General features: G+C 42.8%; 1 protein-coding gene across 3 annotated transcripts in view; it reads left to right on the plus strand.

Moving 5' to 3' along the window:
- LOC105473059 (alanine--glyoxylate aminotransferase 2) overlaps positions 1–20,939 on the plus strand; it is a 45,783-nt gene that overhangs the window by 12,091 nt on the left and 12,753 nt on the right. For all 3 annotated transcript variants that reach the window (XM_011726663.2, XM_071099025.1, XM_011726666.3), the window contains exons 5-11: positions 793–887; positions 2,854–2,947; positions 3,570–3,663; positions 10,878–10,978; positions 11,532–11,624; positions 17,975–18,107; positions 19,053–19,144. In XM_011726663.2, coding sequence (XP_011724965.2) covers positions 793–887; positions 2,854–2,947; positions 3,570–3,663; positions 10,878–10,978; positions 11,532–11,624; positions 17,975–18,107; positions 19,053–19,144 — 702 coding nt within the window. The remainder of the gene's footprint in view (positions 1–792; positions 888–2,853; positions 2,948–3,569; positions 3,664–10,877; positions 10,979–11,531; positions 11,625–17,974; positions 18,108–19,052; positions 19,145–20,939) is intronic.

A 20,939-nucleotide genomic window follows, 5' to 3' on the forward strand; every position in this document is an offset into this window, starting at 1 on the left:
TTTACTTGTTTTTTCTCTTTTTTTTTTTTTGAGACAGAATCTCACTCTGTCACCCAGGCTGGAGTGCAATAGTGCAATCTCGGCTCACTGCAACCTCTGCCTCCCGGGTTCAAGAGATTCTCCTGCCTCAGCCTCCCAAGTAGCTGGGATTACAGGTGCCCGCCACCACACCTGGCTAATTTTTGTATTTTTACTAGAGATGGGGTTTCACCGTGCTGGCCAGGCTGGTCTCAAACTCCTGACCTCAAGTGATCTGCCCGCCTCAACCTCCCAGAATGCTGGGATTATAGGCCTGAGCCACCACACCCGGCTTGTTTACTTGTTTTTTCAACATTCACACACACAGCACAGTCAGGCTGGGACAACCCCTGGAGTTGCAGGGTCAGAGGTCCTGTCTTGTTCCAAGCCTTTAGAATCAGGTGAGTGGGTTAGGGTCAGGAGCCAAGAAATCCAATCTTTGAATCTATCAGCTACTCACTGCTGTGTGCCCCTCAGCAAGTCTCCTCTCTTGGCATTTTGCAGACCATCAAATAAAGCCAATGAAAGCCCGGAATGTTCCACAGCGGAGACAATCTCTTAGCCATTTTTGTACGTCTAGCACTTAGCGGCTACTGGAGGAAGGGCTATGAAATCCATACGTGGTTAAATGATGGAACTGCTGAGTAATCCGAGCTGATATGAAGGGAACTCTCCTTAATACTCAGGGGCTGGACACATGCCCTTCAGCAATTTTAAATGAATGGGTAATAAGGAAATAAATTATGAGGCCACATGTCTTCCTTTCCTCTCTAGGTCATTTTCTTGGTGAACAGTGGCTCAGAAGCCAATGAGCTGGCCATGCTGATGGCCAGGGCGCACTCAAACAACATAGACATCATTTCTTTCAGGTAATCACCACTTGGAATATTCAACCTTAGGAACACTGACTTACCCCCATTCTTAATGTGTATCTTTACATTAGCATGGAGTGGGAGAGAGCTTTTCTCGGGAATATTGTTCTAATTGTTAAGTTTTAAGGAAGGATTGGTCAATTGAATTTTATAACAGGATAACTGCATTCAAGTTAGCCTTATACAAGAGAGGGGGCCCCAACTGGTCACAAACAGCTTGAAGTCCTCCTTATGTCATAGATCCTCCTATGGAATTAAAGAGAAACCCACATGACGGTTTTTTAACTTTGAAGGTGTGGCAGGGACCACACCGTATATCAAGCAGTAAAGGACTGTTCCCCACCTTAGAAGATCAAGGCTCTACCAAAAAATACTGGCCCGTTTTAATTTCTGCTTATGATAAGGAGCTTATTTCATAGGGCTAGCTGCACCCGTTTTTCACCCTTTATTCTCCCTAAGTTCAGAGGATGCACATATAACCCTGTATATTTCTGCTTCTTCCAGTGACTTTTGAGCACTGATAACAGATTAATTAATAAACCCTTAATGGCTATATTAGAACTAAAAATAATAGAAAACTAAGCATTTTGCTCACAGTTACCTTCCTTGGGTAATCGTACACAGCACATTTAAACAGACTCCTGAAAGTTAATGTAAAAGATAGGAATGACTTACTGTAAAAGTTGATGGAATGAAGAAACAGTGGCATTTTTAACCTGTCTGGTCATAATTTCTGTGTGAATTCAAAAGAAGATTTTATTTAATCCTTATGATAGCACATTCAATACTGCACATTCCATATCAAATGAGCATGCAGTTATTACAGGAATCAGGAATATGGCAATAAAGAATTGTGATTAATGGCCGGGCGCGGTGGCTCAAGCCTGTAATCCCAGCACTTTGGGAGGCCGAGGCGGGCGGATCACAAGATCAGGAGATCGAGACCACAGTGAAACCCCGTCTCTACTAAAAATACAAAAAGTTAGCCGGGCGCGGTGGCGGGCGCCTGTAGTCCCAGCTACTCAGGAGGCTGAGGCAGGAGAATGGCGGGAACCCGGGAGGCGGAGCTTGCAGTGAGCCGAGATCGCGCCACTGCACTCCAGCCTGGGCAACAGCGTGAGACTCCGTCTCAAAAAAAAAAAAAAAAAAAAAAAAAAGAATTGTGATTAATGTATTACCTAAATAACATTCCAGAATGTGTATGTCCAGGTAAGTATTAAGTAGTCACAGTGCTACCAGGGTTCAACACACATTGTGTCTCCTTTTTCAAGATATATTAGGTCAGTGCAAAAGTGATTGAGATTTCTGCCATTAGAAGTAATGGCAAAAACCACAATTACTTTTGCACTGACCTAATACAACCATTCTTTTGAATAGTCTTAATAGTCCAAAATCCTTGTTTAAAGGTGATTTTGGTATGGAAAATTGTTAAAACTCATTTGAAGCTGACACTGATGATCAGGAGCATTTATACTAAACATAACTGTTTCAGGTTCAAAAGAAACAAAACCTATGTTTCTTAGATGGAGAATAAGGTAATTTATAAGGTGTGTAAGTCCCTAAAGATATTGAACAACAAGTATATCACAGGAAAAAATATTTGGCTTCCCAAGGCAGCTACTTCGAAGACTGGTATTCATTGAACATATAATTTCTGGTATGTTGCTAAAAGATGAGTCTCATTATGATGGAGTAATAGAATAGGGCAGGTCCTAAGATTGGAGGTCTTGGACAAATGTTCGCCAAAACTCCTTTCACAGTTTCAAATCTATGTTTTCTAACAACAGTTAGAAAACACTATTAAGTACATTCACCTGACGTAGGCTTAGATGTGTTCTTAGAAATCAGAGGTGGATGTGAATGATGTTCTATTTCATCTTCATGGCCTTCCTGGATTTTCTCTTTTGTCCTACTCAGTGGACCAGGAACTTGACTCAATCCTCCTGTTGTTTCTTCTCTGCAGAGGAGCCTACCATGGAGGCAGTCCTTACACACTTGGCTTGACAAATGTAGGGACCTACAAGATGGAACTCCCTGGTGGGACAGGTTGCCAACCAGTGAGTTTGGAGATTTTTCTCTTGTTTCTTTAAAGACTGCTGGGTATGTGAAGTAGTTGATCAGGTTTTCCTGGTATAAGGATTAGAAACTAATATAAAGCCTGTCATTAATCAGGGGCTCAATTTGACCTAATTGAATTGGAGACCACTTGAGGACACCATTAGAAAGGCCTTCCGAGTCTGAGTAATAATTAATGACAGGGTTTTAAAATTTATTTTGCTTTTAAATAAAATCAAGTAAACTGCAAAGCTCTGAGAATCTTGAATGCACAAAATTTCTATGAAGTCATCACTGTACTCACCTTCTGTTCCCACTTACTATACCCACCTTTTCAGCATCAGAATCAGATACCTAATTATTCTTATTCTTTCAGATGCCCTTACCCACTGCACCCTTGAGCAAGTTGTTTCCAGGCTGACATTGAAATCAGTTTCCTTGTTAGAGTGCCCACATAGCTGATTCTAAGAAAAAATTATCTCTGCAGAGCAGATTATTCAGTTTTCATCTTAAGTGGGGGAAGAATGAGGGAGGAAAACTAAGAAGCCCTCTTGTCTTGATGGCGGCCTAAATGGGCTGTCTCGTGTTCATGTTTGGCCACACTCCTTCTTTTGTCATTTGCAGACAATGTGTCCAGATGTTTTTCGTGGCCCTTGGGGAGGAAGCCACTGTCGAGATTCTCCAGTGCAAACAATCAGGAAGTGCAGCTGTGCACCAGGTCCGACTGGGCAAGGGAGGGGCCAGTGGAGGGTTGGATGTTGGAAAGGGCACGAATAAAGTCACACCTATCCCTGAAGGAACAATTGAATTTGAAAACATGGAAAAGGGAAAAGCCAGAGGAAGCAAAACTGGAAAGTAACCAAGTTACTCCTCATTGAATCAACACTTAGGTCTGCTATCACTTCACTCTCAGACCATCTGTCTGGCCATGTAGGAAAAGCATCTCATGCTATCAGAGCCAAGCTTAAAAAAATGACTATCAGCTGATACTTGATTCAAGGCATTCTATTAGCTCTATTATAATCGCAATAGCTCTGGTGTCAATTTTAAAATGAAAAAAGCTTGACGTGGTGGCATGCCTGTAGTCCCAGCTACTCGGGAGGCTGAGGTGGGAGGATTACTTGAGCTGAGGAAGTTGAGGCTGCAGTGATTGATGATTATGCCACTGCACTCCAGCCTGCATGAAAAAGCAAGCCCCAGCAGGGTGTGTAGCTCATGGCTATAATCCCAGCACTTTGGAAGTTCGAGGCGGGCAGATCACCTGAGGTCGGGAGTTTGAGACCAGCCTGGCCAACATGGTGAAACCCTGTCTCTACTAAAAATACAAAAATTAGCCAGGCGTGGTGGTGTGCACCTATAATCCCAGCTACTCAGGAGGCTGAGGTTCAAGAATCACTTGAACCTGGGAGGCAGAGGTTGCAGTGAGCTGAGATCACACCACTGCACTCCAGCCTAGGTGGCAAGGCAAGACTCCGTCAAAAAAAAAAAAAACAAAACCCAAGAAATCAAGATGGGTGGGATTATTTACCAATCCCAATGGATGGAGGGAAAATAATGCTTTTGGGAATCTCAAAACTCCAGTCAAAAAGTTCTCCAGGGACTGCCAGCCAAAATGAGAGCATCTGTCAAACAAAACACAAAGCTGCCCTTCCTTCAGGCTGCTGACAACCCTGGCAAAAGTTTCAAAGGCTTTCTCACAAGGAGAACTTCCATTTATCAATCACATTTTTATTTGCATTCTTTACCTATACTTAATAGGAGGGAGAGGAGGCAGGAAACATCATCTGTTCCTTGCTAATGAACAAGCCCTGCCTCCGATTTGTCATCGCAACCTTTTGAATAGCTGCTCCTTAGTAGCTCTGAAGGAAATAACTAAAAGCTTCAGCCCAGTGATTTTTAATGGAATAGTATGAATCACTGGGTTGAGAGGAAAAATACAAAACAGAAGTCTTAAAAACCAGCTCTGAAAGGAAGAAAATTCACCGTCGTCTTAAAATTCAGATGACATAATAGCAAAATGGAGGTAAGAGAATGAAAAAGTAAGTACTGGAACAAGACAAGATGTCACGCTCACGGAATTTAAAACCAGAAGGAAATGTAAAGCTATAAAGTTATAAATCAAACTCTTCACTTTAAACACGAGGAAAGCCAGATTCACACAGAGGAGACTGGAGGGCTAAGATCTGACCCCAGGTCTTTTGACTCCAAAACCAGTGCTCCCAATTCCTATAGCCATCCTCATCCACACTGATGTGCCATCAAGATAAACCCAAGCTGAAAAATCATTCCTGTCCTGCAGGCCAGGACTGAGGAGTTGCATGAAGTCAAGAGATGGATTCCACTCTCAGCTCTGGCATGGTTCGGCTATGAGCAAAAGCTTCACCTTTTGCTTCAGTTTTCTCATTTGTAAAACAGAGTCAGCAATATCTGGCTGCTGCCAACACCATCGCAGCACTTCATGAGATAAAGCATAGAGAGTTTATGTAGAGAAAACCAGACCACAGCAATACCTGGTAAAGCCATATTTGAATATTGTATCTGTATGGCATCAAGAACTAAAATCAGTTTGATGCACCTCCCAGACCCTGGTCTGACTGCAAAACCACCAGCACAGAGCCTAGTAGACAGAAACACTCAAGAGGTGGCCATTCCTTCTTTTCCTGCCATATGTTCCTCTTTCCATATAGAAGAGAGGCAAGCCTACTGTAAGGCCTACTATAGGACTACTTAAGCGAATTTGACAATACCAGAAGTCCATGGTCTCTCTAGTGGCATCTAGAGGCTAAATGATAGTGACAGGAGTACATTTCTGCTCTGAACTATTGTCTTTGGCATATCTGAAGTCAGCTGTTTTCTTTCTTATTTATTTATTTATTTATCTTTTGAGACGAAGTCTCACCCTTGTCCCCCAGGCTGGAGTGCAGTGGCGCGATCTTGGCTGACTGCAACCTCCACCTCCTGGGTTCAAGCGATTCTCCTGCCTCAGCTTCCCGAGTAGCGGGGATTACAGGTGCCTGCCACCATGCCCAGCTAATTTTTGTATCTTTATATTTTTAGTAGAGACCAGGTTTCACCATGTTGGCCAGGCTGGTCTCGATCTCCTGACTTCAGGAGATCCGCCTGCCTTGGCCTCCCAAAGTGCTGGGATTACATGCGTGAGCCACCGTGTCCAGCCAGCTGTTTTCTTAACTCATATCTTCAAGAGACAAGACTATTTATGTAATCTTTGAACAGTATTGGAATACAAAAGAAGGACCCCAGCCTCCTCCACTGCCTTTAGTACCTGGGAAGGGTTTGGTCTTTGCTGTAAAACTGGAATATTCATATATGTTTACAAAAGCATCTAAACATGTGCAGTTCTTTGACTATAGATGTTGCTTGTTCTCAATTCCTCTTAACCTATTGATAGGAATACCTTAAGAGGAATTGAGGCACCAACCATGGTAGAGATTTTTCTCATCTCAGAAATATGTCATCTCTCCCAACAGAGGCGGGGGGTCATTTTGCGAGTCTAATCTAGATGTTTATGTGGTATATTTCTTTGTTCTACTCCATCTACCTCCCAGGGTTTTTTCTCCCCAGGGGTTCATTCCAGGCCCTGAGTTTCAGATGTAAACCATGATGAGATGCAATCCTCATTACCTACTGCCCCCACAATGTTCCAAACCTGGTACTGATCATGTCATTCTTCTTCTTTTGAAAGACAAGTTTTGTTTTTCTTAAAACTTGTAGTTCTTTCTTGGCTCCTCACTCAACTTAACTCTTTCTGTACCACCAGCTGGAATAAATTCTTCCTTCGCCATCCTGTTGCAGTATTCAACAGAACATCCTGTCTTCACTCCCTTGGGGTTTTCCTCCTGCCAAGCCTCTGCAGAAGAGGCCTAACCTGGGGTTACAGCAATGAGCCAATGCAGCTAGTGTGAAATAAAGTAAAAAGCTCATCACAGTCGATGACTCTCTCATCGCTGAGCATGTGGGCAGAGAGGGAAAACGTCATGAAAGGTCTAGCATAGGTTCAAGCAAAACCTTTTGGTTTGGTTCTGCCCAAATTTAAACTCCACTCTTTGATTTCTCCAGTTACAAATGGGCTTGTTAAAATTCCAAATTATGTCTCTTGAACATAAGACCATCTTTTAGGGTCATCTGAAGCTGTTTTCCTTTCCCAATAAAAATAGGAAATTTCTGTCTCTAGAGGCATAGATTTATTTGTCTACTATATTCTTCTCATCAAAACAACACAAGTGATGCCAAAAACACACTTTGATGGCTTGATATACTTGTCAGTACTTCCTTTCTCACACCCTCAACCTCCAACCTCCAGCTAACCAAAGACATCAGGTACCTCTGTCAATCAAACTTTTCCGAATATCACACGTAACCTAAAAATATGTTTGGGGCCAGCTAGCATTTCCTCACTTTGAATGAAGAGCTGAGGTATAAAATTCGGTTTTGGTAGTGATTGCAGAAGGTTTCTATTCCTTCTGTCTAGCACCGTGGAGACAGTACTGCATCCATGCCTCTAGGCAAGCACTGGGATGGTAGGTGGTGACCCAGACTGCTTTCACTGTCACTTGGGTTGGGGCTTTCCATCCCATCCACATCTTTCTCTGCACTCCTTCCGTCATCTATGGATATAACTTTAAGTTCAGAGACTGCATGGTGCTGTTTAGAACCAAATAACAGGTGTGGACAAAAATTCTGAAGGTTCAGTCATGTATGGATACAGTTGATCTGGGACCTTTGTTATTCCAGAATAGAAGAATTTCTCTCTCTCTCTCTCTCTCTCTCACCTTTCCTGCTTCCTTGGTGATTCCCACTTTCAATTTTGACACACAGATGTAGGCTTTTGGAGCTTGGGCAAGCCTGTTGGGCAATCTTCCCACTCTCCTCTCGTCCTCTGCCATCCACAGGATTTCATGCCTGTGTGTCTGTGTGGTGAGGCTTGCAGCTGGTGAAGCAAGGCAGAAATGTTTCTAGTATCTTTAAGCAGGATGGGAAAGTAGATATGGTTAGTACTAAGACAACTGAGCTGGATGGACAGCTGGTACTGGTAACATGATAGCACTGGCTTTTCTCCAGTGGAAAACAACTAAAAAATTCTGGATAAAATGAAACACATTCCCTTCAACGCATGGAAACAAGAAAGCACGAATTCTCAGAAATGCATAGAGATCATTAGGGCAGTGCAGGCAGCTTTGACCCTGAGAGCATTTGTTGAACCTGGTAACCTTTTTTTTTTTTTTTTTTTTTTTTTTTGATAATAAAGAATTATTTATTTATTTTTAGGTGTGATAATGTTATTGTCATCATGTTTTCTTTTTTTTTTAATTTTTTTTTATTATTATTATACTTTAAGTTCTAGGGTACATGTGCGTAACGTGCAGGTTTGTTACATATGTATACTTGTGCCATGTTGCTGTGCTGCACCCATCAACTCGTCATTTACATCAGGTATAACTCCCAATGCAATCCCTCCCCCCTCCCCCCTCCCCATGATAGGCCCCGGTGTGTGATGTTCCCCTTCCCGAGTCCAAGTGATCTCATTGTTCAGTTCCCACCTATGAGTGAGAACATGCGGTGTTTGGTTTTCTGTTCTTGTGATAGTTTGCTGAGAATGATGGTTTCCAGCTGCATCCATGTCCCTACAAAGGACACAAACTCATCCTTTTTTATGGCTGCATAGTATTCCATGGTGTATATGTGCCACATTTTCTTAATCCAGTCTGTCACTGATGGACATTTGGGTTGATTCCAAGTCTTTGCTATTGTGAATAGTGCCACAATAAACATACGTGTGCATGTGTCTTTATTGCAGCATGATTTATAATCCTTTGGGTATATACCCAGTAATGGGATGGCTGGGTCATATGGTACATCTAGTTCTAGATCCTTGAGGAGTTGCCATACTGTTTTCCATAATGGTTGAACTAGTTTACAATCCCACCAACAGTGTAAAAGTGTTCCTATTTCTCCACATCCTCTCCAGCACCTGTTGTTTCCTGACTTTTTAATGATTGCCATTCTAAGTGGTGTGAGATGGTATCTCATTGTGGTTTTGATTTGCATTTCTCTGATGGCCAGTGATGATGAGCATTTTTTCATGTGTCTGTTGGCTGTATGAATGTCTTCTTTTGAGAAATGTCTGTTCATATCCTTTGCCCACTTTTTGATGGGATTGTTTGTTTTTTTCTTGTAAATTTGTTTGAGTTCTTTGTAGGTTCTGGATATTAGCCCTTTGTCTGATGAGTGGATTGCAAAAATTTTCTCCCATTCTGTAGGTTGCCTGTTCACTCTGATGGTAATTTCTTTTGCTGTGCAAAACTGAACCTGGTAACCTTGAGCTTCCATGCTGATGGCTCTGTGGAGTGCAGGGAAGAGATGACGAAGTCCAGGGCCCAGCCAAAGTAAGGGATCTTGTAGGAAACCCTCCCCTGCCACAAAGCTGGAGCCCCCAAAGGGCCACCTCTTCATCCATAGGTCAACTAGAATTAAAAACACCACCAAGAACGCGTTACCCGTCACAGGCCAAAGGGCCTGCAAGGATTCTGGTGCTGAATGGAAGTGGAGGGACTGGGAGGAACCACCCCCGGAAATTTCACCTGCAGGCTGGCTCTCCAAGGCTTTGCCTTGTGAACGCTCATTTCCTCAAGCTTAAAATTTAAAGGACTCTTAGACTCTAACGCCCTGCGTGCTTGGAAGCTGCAAATTCAAATAGGCTCTGGAGGGATCTACCTCATTCTGGGTCTCAAAGAGTTCTCACAAATGAAATTCCAAGGAAAATAAACTGCCCCTTATCAAAAATAAACATACAATACACAAAACTCTACAATCAAGAAAAAGATCTGCAAGGATTCCAAATAACAGAATTATCAGATAGACTATGACACGAATATGTTTAATACATTTAAAGAAAATCAAATATAAGCTTGGAAATATGTGAAATGGATAGGACATCATGAAGAATAAGAAAGCAAGTTTTGAAAACAAATATGTCTTCTAGTAATATAAAAGTGATTATTGACATTTAAAACTCAGCAGGTGGGTTTATCAGCAGTAAGATGCAGCCAAAAGGAGAAGTAATGAATTAAAGACGGATCACTTTAACAAGGGCACTTTACTGCTTTTCCCCACTAGAAAGACCTATAAAAGAAAAAGAAAAAAGAAAGACCTTAAAGCAAAATTGCTCAATGTCTCACTCCAGCCATAATTTCTACTATTTGTTAATATTTTCTTCTTAATGCATTAAACATTTACTGAGCACCACCTACAGTGTACCAAACAGCTTGTTTGGCCACAGAGATTTTAGAAATGAACAAGGCATAGTCCCTGCCCACAAAAACCTCCTGATTAATGGGAGAAAGGTCTGTTAAAAACAAGCACAGGACCAAGTGCCAAGGGCTGCGATGGATAGAAGCCACTTGGCTCTCGAACATTTCTCTTTAAACTGAATTCTAATTGTTCTCCAAACATATTTACTAACTCTAAAGACAAAGACACTTTGTAGCTTTAAAACTGTACATCAGATTAGATGGCAATGAAAGGAAATAGAGTTACTTTCAAATAAATTAAATCACTCTAATTCCATTTGAATTAGATCCACCCGTTTTAGAGGATGGGCATCCTTAGGTGAAACAGCTGTCTATACCAGCTCAATGACACTTCGGGACATTTTTTCCCCAGATGGAAAGAACTGAAGTGGTTTGTTTGTGCCTTTATGGCTATCCTAATCTCCCTTCTTGAACCAAAGTACAAGTTGTTCAGAGAGAACGTTCCCCCTTCAGAAATGCATATCCTCACTCCCAGTCCCTGGTTGACTTACCCTGTCTGGGTTTTTGTTTTTCTTTTTTTTCCTGTTTTTCCCCATGCTTCTAGATATCAGGCTCACATTTTCAAATGCTGTGTTTGTTTTACTTTGTTGTTTGTTTTTTGCAGACTGCTGCCAAGCTAAAGACCAGTATATTGAGCAGTTCAAAGACACGCTGAGCACATCCGTGGCCAAGTCAATTGCAGGATTTTTTGCAGAACCTATTCAAGTGGGTACATGAATCTAAGACATTAATGGAGCTGAATCTTCGATTATCAGAAAGTTTTAACTCATACTTTCTAGAGAATTCCAAATGAATTAAGTGTTTACTGTGTCTGTCTCTAAATTCGTTCTCTTGGTCTCCTTGAAAGAAAGAAGACACTGACTTTCAAATGATCTTTTAAAAACCCTCTCCTCCATTTCCACCAGACAGGTGAAACTACTGAACTCCTAAAATTCTTAAGAAAAGGAAACCCTGGCCGTTTTTAGCTGCTTAGTAACATCCACATTGTCCAAAGAACTCTTTCGTTAGTCTCACCAAATTCCTCTATTATACTGTTTTCTAATCTCGGAAAATAATCAATGTTTGCATCTTTTTTCCAGAAGTCATGGTGTAGAGTAATAACTCCTCTTTTCACCCATAGTGAAAACTGTTCTATAGACTGTTGTTAAAATTGCTAGTGTTACTATCATGATATTGATGATAATGACGATCTAACTTTTTGTATACTTTGAAAGCCTCATGCTGTTATTATAGGTCTTCTTGGTCTGGTCTTTTGCAGGGTGTGAATGGAGTTGTCCAGTACCCAAAGGGGTTTCTAAAGGAAGCCTTTGAGCTGGTGCGAGCAAGGGGAGGTGTGTGCATTGCAGATGAAGTAAGTGGCATGTAAGGGTGCCATTGAGTGCTGTGGGAACAGGAGATGCACAGACAGAAACCTCCTAAACTTCCTCCGTGTTCCAGGCAAAGTCTCCAAAGTTTGCCTACAAATGAATGAAATTTTTGCTAGCGGGCTGGTTGATTTGTTAGTACATTCGCTGATCAGTTTAACAGGTACAACAGAATTTAAATATCCAAATTGATGTCTATCAAATAAGTTGCGAACAGACATATATGATGTTAATAGACCATGACTCAATGTATTTTTTAAATTCCTTTCTAGGGATTGTTTCAGGGGCTGACAAACAACATAGGAAATTTAATCTCACAGCCAAGTTTTTTGTTGTTTTTATTTGTTTGGTTATTTTGAGACAAAGTCTCGCTCAGTCGTCCAGGCTGGAGTACAGTGTACAATCTCGGCTCACTGCAACCTCCGCCTCCTGGGGTTCAAGGAATTCTCCTGCCTCAGCCTCCCGAGTAGCTGGGCCCACAGGCATGTGCCACCAAGCCTGACTAATTTTTGTGTTTTTAGTATAGACGGGGTTTCACCATGTTGGCCAGGCTGATCTTGAATTCCTGACCTCAAGTGATTTGCCCGCCTTGGCCTCCCAAAGTCCTGGGATTACAGCGTGAGCCACCATGCCAGGCCCAATAGCCAAGTTTTTAATCTCAATTTTTGCAAAAATAGTATTTACCAACCTGGCAGCATACACCTTTCTGACAAAACTTGCCTGGAAATAATGTGGGGTTTCTTTGTTTGTTTGTTTTTGAGACGGAGTTTCTCAAAACAACAAGAGAAAGTTTCTCTCTTGTTGCCCAGGCTGGAGTGCAGTGGCATCCTCTGCCTCTCGGGGTTCAAGTGATTCTCCTGCTTCAGCCTCCCAAGTAGCTGGGATTACAGGCATCCGCCACCACACCCAGCTGATTTTGTGTTTTTTAGTAGAAACTGGGGTTTCTCCATGCTGGTCAGGCTGGTCTCAAACTCCTGACCTCAGGTGATCTGCCCGCCTTGGCCTCCCAAAGGGCTAGGATTACGGGCATGAGCCACCGTGCCCGGCCAAAATAATGTTTTTAAAATAATAATAATAATCCAGCCTCTAAATTAGAAGAGTACCACCACTGCAGATACTGCATTTGAAAATAGTTCCCAGAAAATTGTAAAATAGATTTAATTAAAGCAGCATTGGTGGAATAAGCACACTACCCCCAAGGGCATTACTTTAATGGGAATAAAATTCACTGGCTATGTGAGCTCTAGCTGTGTGTTTTTAAAAGGGATTAATTTACCTATGATTATACCTTATATTAGAGTGTATCAAAGAAAGTAGTCCTCTGTCTACTTAGAATAGTTATGGAGATTAAAAGACCAGAGGATGATCACGAGGGCCACAGAAGCCCTGCTTTACTGCTGGGTGACCTATCTTGATTGGACTAACAGGTGGTTAGACCAGCCAAGGACAAGTGGAGAACCTGTAAGTATGTTTCACACCTATTTCAGTCCAGCCATCATTGTTGGAATAGACTTCCTCAACTAAAAATTTCCTATAGCTAGGCTGGCCGCAGTGGCTCATACCTGTCATCCCAGCACTTTGGGAGGCTGAGGCAGGCGGATCACTTAAGGTCAGGAGTTCGAAACCAGCCCAGCCAACATGGTGAAACCCCAGAAATTTTGCAATTTCTGCCTGGGCAGCTGGGTCTCTGTTATGCCCAGGTGCATTGGATGTCCCTGGTGTACCACAGGCAACTTGGGCCAGCCTGCTCCTGCTGTGCCCATCCTCCCTTCTCCAATCTGCCCACAAACCGATGGAAGTCCTGGCTGGAGAAAGATAATCTGCTATTTTAAAAAGAAGAGTATATCCAGTCAGTTTGAAATTAGCTACATCATTAAAAAGGATAAACTTTGGCCTCCAAATCAGCACATAGTGAAGCTGTCACCGTCAGACTAATTAAAGAGATGGTAGGCTGAATTCAAAGGAAATATGAATTTCAGAATTTTCTGTCTTACGGTTTTATGACTTTCAAACAATGATTGAAAACTGTCTAACACAGGTATCCTTAAGAAGGACTATTCCGAGGACTAGGTAAAAATAAGGATAACTGGAACTTTCTGAGTACTCACTGTGTGTCAGGCACTGTTCATAACACTTTGCACGTGTTAACTCAGTTCATACTTATCAACAGTTCTATAGTTCTATATGCCCCATTGCTATTATTCCTATGTATTAATCCTTTCTCATGCTGCTGATAAAGAAATACCTGAGACTGGATAATTTATAAAGAAAATGAGGTTTAAAGGACAGAGTTCCATGTGGTTGGGGAGGCCTAACAATCATGGCAGAATGCGAAAGGCACATCTTATATGGCAGCAGACAAGAGACAATGAGAGCCAAGCAAAAGGGGTTTCCCCTTATAAAACCATCAGATCTTGTGAGACTTATTCACTACCATGAGAACAGTATGGGGGAACCGCCCCCATGATTCAATTATCTCCCACCAGGTCCCTCCCACAACACGTGGGAATTATGGGAGCTACAATGCATGATGAGATTTGGGTGGGGACACAGCCAAACCATATCATCCCATTTTAAACATAAGTGAATTTAGGTCCAAGGTGGTTAAACAACCTGTCAAGCTTATGCCCTGAGTAGGAATAGGTCCAAGACTCAAATTCAGGCTCCCAAAACCACATGACTAGCCACTGTATCAAGCTGCCCCTCCAAAATGACAGAGCGTGGTGTAGAAAGGGCAAATCATGGCAGAAAGGGAAGTAACACAGGATAGAAAAACCTGAGTGCGGAGGGCCAGTTCTGCCGAGGAGCAGTCTTACACAAGTCATCTTAATTAATATTCAGTGGCATTCTTTTCTTTAAAATGTGGAATTTGGATTAAAGGTAGAAAACTGGCAGCCTCTGGGCCCATACTGGCACAGACTGATTTTGAATTTGAAACTGACTGCAGGGCATGCCCACCCACAGTCCCCACCCCACTTGCTGTCATGACCCAGCCTGCTCCTCTCCCTAACGTATGCTCCTCATCTCCAAAGACAGTTGAGTTTATGGATGTTAGAATGATCCATCTCTGTACTACTGTAAGAGTCTATGAAACTGATACTTCCTCAGTGACTAAACATGGTTTATTGTTCTACATAATTCCACGCATTTGTAACCGAGTCCAAAGCTTGTACCACTTGCTGCAAAACAGTCAATAAATCAAGCAATAAGGTTTGGGGCAAGGAAGACCACCTTATTTCGGGGAGCAAGCAAACCGAGAAGACAGCAGACTCATGTCCTAAAGAACCACCTTGGCCAAGGCGGGCGGATCACGAGGTCGGGAGATCGAGAGCATCCTGGCTAACACGGTGAAACCCCATCTCTACTAAAAATACAAAAAATTAGCCTGGCCTGGTGGCGGGCGCCTGTAGTCCCAGCTACTCAGGAGGCTGAGGCAGGAGAATGGAGTGAACCCGGGAGGCAGAGCTTGCAGTGAGCCGAGATCGCACCAGTGCACTCCAGCCTGGGCGACAGAGCGAGACTCCGTCTCAAAAAAAAAAAAAAAAAAAAAGAACCACCTTAAGCAAATGTGGGTTCCTTTTATGTTAAGAAAGGGGAAGAGGGAGGGGGTTGAGGTCAGACATTTGAGCCACAGCAAGGGTAAACTTGCTTCCTTGGTCAGGTTACAATACTGTTATAAATTTTTAATGTAACGTTGTTACTTGTGTGTACACCCTTCTTATCTCCTCAGGGATTCTTTTTAAAGCATCCTTGCCTTAGTTAAACTATAAACTAAATTCCTCCCATAGTTAGCTTGGCCCATATGCAGAGATAAACAAAAGCGGTTAACCTAAAAGACATCATCACAGTGGGAGGATGAGAGCAAGCTGGTTAGGAGCAAAATGGAATATGTCATACTAGGCTTCCTTTTCACCGTTACACATTGTCCAAGCAATCTGACTTTTCACCATTTATGCCATTTATGTATGGTATTTAGGTAGAGTGAAAAAGACAGGCAGGAAGACAAAATGGATGGATTTTCCACGAGCTCCTCCTACATTATCCCATTTGGAAAAATCAATCAGTTGCCCAGAGGCTAATTAGTAGGAAGGAGGCCACCCAGGATTCCAGCCCAGGTCTGTCTGACTCCTGGGTTAAGCTCTTCTCCTATATTAGTCACTGTCATCTAATTCTAACCCCCAGAATCTGCCCTTGCTGCAGCAGCCTAGAGAAAGTAGGAAAATGAGAAGTGAATCTGAAAAGGACACTCACTGTATTTTTTTTTTTTTTTTTTTTTTTTTGAGATGGAGTCTCACTCTGTCACCTAGGCTAGAGGGCAGTGGCGTGATCTTGGCTCACTGCAACCTCTGCCTCCCAGGTTCAAGTGATTCTCCTGCCTCAACCTTCTGAGTAGCTGGGACTACAGGCACCCGCCACCACGCCCAGATAATTTTTGTATTTTTAGTAGAAACGAGGTTTCATCATGTTGGCCAGGGTGGTCTCAAACTGCTGACCTCAGGTGATCCACCCGCCTCGGCCTCCCAAAGTGCTGAGATTACAGGCGTGAACCAATGCGCCCAGCCTGGAAGCTCACTCTTTTAAGTGCATTTTAGAATGAGCTTCAAGTACCCACATCCCTAACCCCCGTTTTGCATTGTGTGTATGTGTGGAGAGAGACAGAGAGACGGACAGGGAGACTGAGAGCCACAGAGAAATCAAGGAGACTTCACCAGAAAGGCTCTGGCAGAAATGTGTGTGGAGATGTTTGTGTGACTTTATTTAATCAGGCACTACTGCCAGCCTGTCATTCATCCCACAAGTGCTTACGAAGTGTCTACTTTGTATCAGGCACTGTGCTAGGTGTTGCGGATAGAGAATGGAATAAGACACAGTCCCTGCCATGGGACATGCCCACTGGTGATAACAGTCCTCTATGAAAGCCACTGATGGAAGCATGCCCAGAGTACCTTGAGAGGGAGCCTAACCAAGGCTCAGGAGAACCTTCAGAAACCAAGTGATGGCAAAGTTTGTTTTTTTGTTTGTTTGTTTGTTTGTTTGCTTGGGGTTTTTTTGGGGGGGGGGTTTCGAGATAGAATCGTGCTCTGTTGCCCAGGCTGGCGTGCGGTGCTGTGATCTCGGCTCACTGCAAGCTCTGCCTCCCCAGTTCATGCCATTCTCCTGCCTCAGCCTCCCGAGTTGCTGGGACTACAGGCACCCGCCACCACGCCCGGCTAATTGTTCAAATTTTTTTGGTAGAGACAGGGTTTCACTGTGTTAACCAAGATGGTCTCGATCTCCTGACATTGTGATCCCCCTGCCTCAGCCTCCCAAAGTGCTGGGATTACAGGCCTGAGCCACTGCGCCTGGCCAGCAAAGTTTGTTTTGAAGCACAGAAGAAGTCAGTGAGATGAAGCAGCAGGAAGAGGGTCTTCTAGAAAGAGCAAACAGCATGCACAAAAAAACTAAGGTCAATTTTTAGTCCAAACCACAATTTCTAGATTAGAGGAGTTCAACCCTGAGTTAACTGCCTCGGCTGGGTCCTCCTCACGATACAGTTCTCAGGAAGGGGAAGGCATCCCTGGAAGAGGATGACCAGTTTAACTGGGCTGGAGCAAGTGCCGCAGCTCCACTTAACTGACAGTAACTCCCTCTTCATCTATCCTGGGGCAGACTCAGCTTCTCTACTTTTCTACCCTGCTTTCTTACACAGAGGAAATGTTCATCAAAAACTGTTAATCATAATGATCCCTTTCATATTATTTGTACGACCCTCATTGAGCCTGTGACATACTGTTGTATTTCTACTTGATGGATGAGTTAGCAGAGGTTCCAAGGACTTAAGAAACATACCCAGAATTGCACAAAGCTAGAAAATGACTCTTGATGCCTAATATCAGGCATCAGATTAAGCGCTTTGTGCATGATACTACAGGATGCTGATGATAATGGCTGATGATGGCCATAATGAGGAGGAGGAAAAGGAAGAGATCAGAGAAGAAAACAGCATTTTTTTTTTTTTTTTTTTGAGACAGAGTCTCACTCTGTTGCCCAGGCTGGAGTGCAGTGGCACAATCTCGGCTCACTGCAGCCTCCACCCTCTGAGTTCAAGCGATTCTCCTGCCTCAGCTTCCTGAGTAGCTGGGATTACAAGCAACTGCCACCGTACTCAGCTAATATTTTGTATTTTTAGAAGAGACAGGGTTTCACCATCTTGGCCAAGCTGGTCTTGAACTCCTGACCTCATGATCCACCCGCCTCGGCCTCCCAAAGTGCTGGGATTACAGGCATGAGCCACTGCACCGAGTCAAAAACAGCATGTCTTGAAGAGTTTCCAATTGTTTTGAACTTGTTTTCCCAGGTGCAGACAGGATTTGGAAGGTTGGGCTCTCACTTCTGGGGCTTCCAAACCCACGACGTCCTGCCTGACATTGTCACCATGGCTAAAGGGATTGGGAATGGCTTTCCCATGGCAGCAGTCGTAACCACTCCAGGTAGGACCCACAGGCAGTTTGTGTTTGCTTCTGGGCCTCATACATTGGGCTATGGTATTAAACACGTGTGTTGGAACTTGTGTAGATTGGAGACAATCATGGAAACCGCACAATGCATTTCCCAAGCAAATGAAAGAGAGAAACAGTCTGTCTGCCTGACTGTGAAACAGATGGAAGAAAGACAGACCTTTTTTTTTTTTTTTTTTGAGACAGAGTCTTGCTCTGTCGCCCAGGCTCGAGTGCAGTGGCACAATCTTGGCTCACTGCAACCTCTGCCTCCCCAGGTGCAAGCAATTCTCCTGCCTCAGCCTCCTGAGTAGCTGGGATTACAGGTGTGCACCATCAAGCCCAGCTAATTTTTGTATTTTTAGTAGAAACGGGGTTTCACCATGTTGGCCAGGCTGGTCTTGAACTCCTGACCTCAGGTGATCCGCCTGCCTTGGCCTCCCAAAGTGCTGGGATTATAGGCGTGAGCCACCGCACCCCCATCGGAAACCAGCCCATTCTGATCTTCCTGTAAGGAAGACTAATTCTCCCATGCCTACCATGAAACGGAGGGTTCCACCACACTTTAGAGGTATATAGAAGAGGGAGAGGGGATGGAAAGAGGAGAGGGGTGGGAGAGCGTTCTGGTGTCTCTTCCATTTCTTATAAGAAAACCAGTTCCTTGGGCTTAGATAGGGCCCCACCCTGATGACCTTATTCAATCTAATTACCTACTTAAATGCACTATCTCCAAATACAGTCTCATTCAGGGTTAAGGCTTCAACCATACGCATTTGAGGTGATACAATTCAGTCCCTAACATCTACTATCAGTTGAACGAAGAATGAATTGGATAGGATGCCATTTACAACACAAAGTAACTGTAGTCCAAATGGCGCCATGAGAGAATGTGGACAGTAATGTGTCCCTCTTTCCACACCTTCTATTTTTTCCCTCTAGAGATTGCCAAATCTTTGGCCAAACGCCTGCAGTACTTCAACACCTTTGGAGGGAACCCCATGGCTTGTGCCATTGGATCTGCTGTGCTTGAGGTTGGTGCCAGTGGCCACATTAGCCACATTTCACAAATGACTCTTTCAAAACCACACACGCTTTGGCAGAACTCTATCATGCTGAATTATTAAAGGGGAGAGTTAATTCATAGTTTATGCATTAAAGTTAGATTTCCGTTTATTATTCTGCCTTCTCCCTTTTTAAAGATCTACTTTGGGTGCTTGAAGTGTTGGATAAGAAATAATATATAATAAACCTCACATACATGGGAAATATAAGAATTTTCCTAGCCAGCTGAAATTTCTTTGTTATCTGGGTAGTGATTTACAGATGTTAACTGCCATCCTTGTAATTAGTTTCATGTTGGCCTTCTCTTGTACATTTTTTTCTTCCTTCCTTTTGTTGTACTATTATAAATTGAATGACTAAGGAGACACTGAGTTCTACATGCTTACAACAAGGTAATTCAGCTGTTCAGCCCTACACCATTGATTTAGCCTGGGATCACATCTGTTTAAAAAAAGATTTATTTTTTATATTCTTGCTAACATGCCTAATATCATGTGCTTAAAGAACTATAACAAATTTCTGAAAGAATGTCTAAGAAGTAAATGACAGTGTTTTTTTGTGAGGAGGAAAACTAGGTGGCTGGGGGCCAGGGGTCAGCAAGAGTCACTCTGCTGTATGTACTTTTGTGCTTGCTGATATTTATATATATACACACACATATATATTTATATATGTATATATATTTATTTATTTCAATAGCTTTTGGGATACAAGTAGGTTTGGTTACATGGATGAATTGTATAGTGGCAAAGTCTGAGACTTTAGTGCACTGTCACCCAAGTGGTATACATTGTACACAATATGGAATTTTTCATCCCTCACCCCCCTCCCACCTTCTCCCCTTCTGGGTCTCCAATGTCGATTGTGTATCCATAGCTTAGCTCCTACCTATAAGTGAGAACACTTATTAGTTGCTCCAAAAGACATTATTTTCTTTTTTATGGCCGAGTAGTATTCCATGGGGGGTGTGTGTGTGTGTCTGTGTGTGTGTGTTTGTGTGTGTATACACACCGCATTTTCTTTATCCACTCATCAATTGATGGGTTCTTAGGTTGGTTCCGTATCTTTGCAATTGTGAGTTGTACTACAATAAGCATACATGTGCAGGTGTCTTTTTGCTATAATGACTTTTCTTCCTTTGAGAAAATACCCAGAAGTGGGATGGCTGGACCAAAGGGTAGACCCACTTTTAGTTCTTTGAGAAATCTCCATACTGTTTTCCACTGAGGTTGTACCGATTTTACAGTCCCACCAGCAGTTACACTCACTGATTTTTGACCATGAACTTGATTTACCTATTCCAAAAAAATGAAATTTAAAAGTATTTTTAAACAAAAATAAATAAGTAAATGCTGCCCTTGCTAATTAAATAGTTATTTTCGAAAACAATCAAATCATGAGATGAGAAAGTATGGGTAGGAATATGTCATTTATTTGACTTTGTGGACATTGCCAATTTTTTTTTTTTTTTTTTTTTTTGAGAAAGATTCTTCCTCTGTCACCCAGACTGGAGTGCAGGGACACAACCATGGCTAACTGCAACCTCTGTCTCCTGGGTTCAAGAGATTCTCATGCCTCAGTCTCCTAAGTAACTGGAATTACAGGCATGCACCGCCATGCCCACCTAATTTTTATATTTTTGGTAGAGATGGGGTTTCACCATGTTGGCCAGCTAGTCTCAAACTCCGAACCTCAAGTGATCCACCCACCTCAGCCTCCCAAAGTGCTGGTATTACAAACATGAGCTGACATTGCCAACTTCTT

Source organism: Macaca nemestrina, chromosome 6 (genome assembly GCF_043159975.1).
Source record: "Macaca nemestrina isolate mMacNem1 chromosome 6, mMacNem.hap1, whole genome shotgun sequence".
Taxonomy (NCBI): domain Eukaryota; kingdom Metazoa; phylum Chordata; class Mammalia; order Primates; family Cercopithecidae; genus Macaca; species Macaca nemestrina.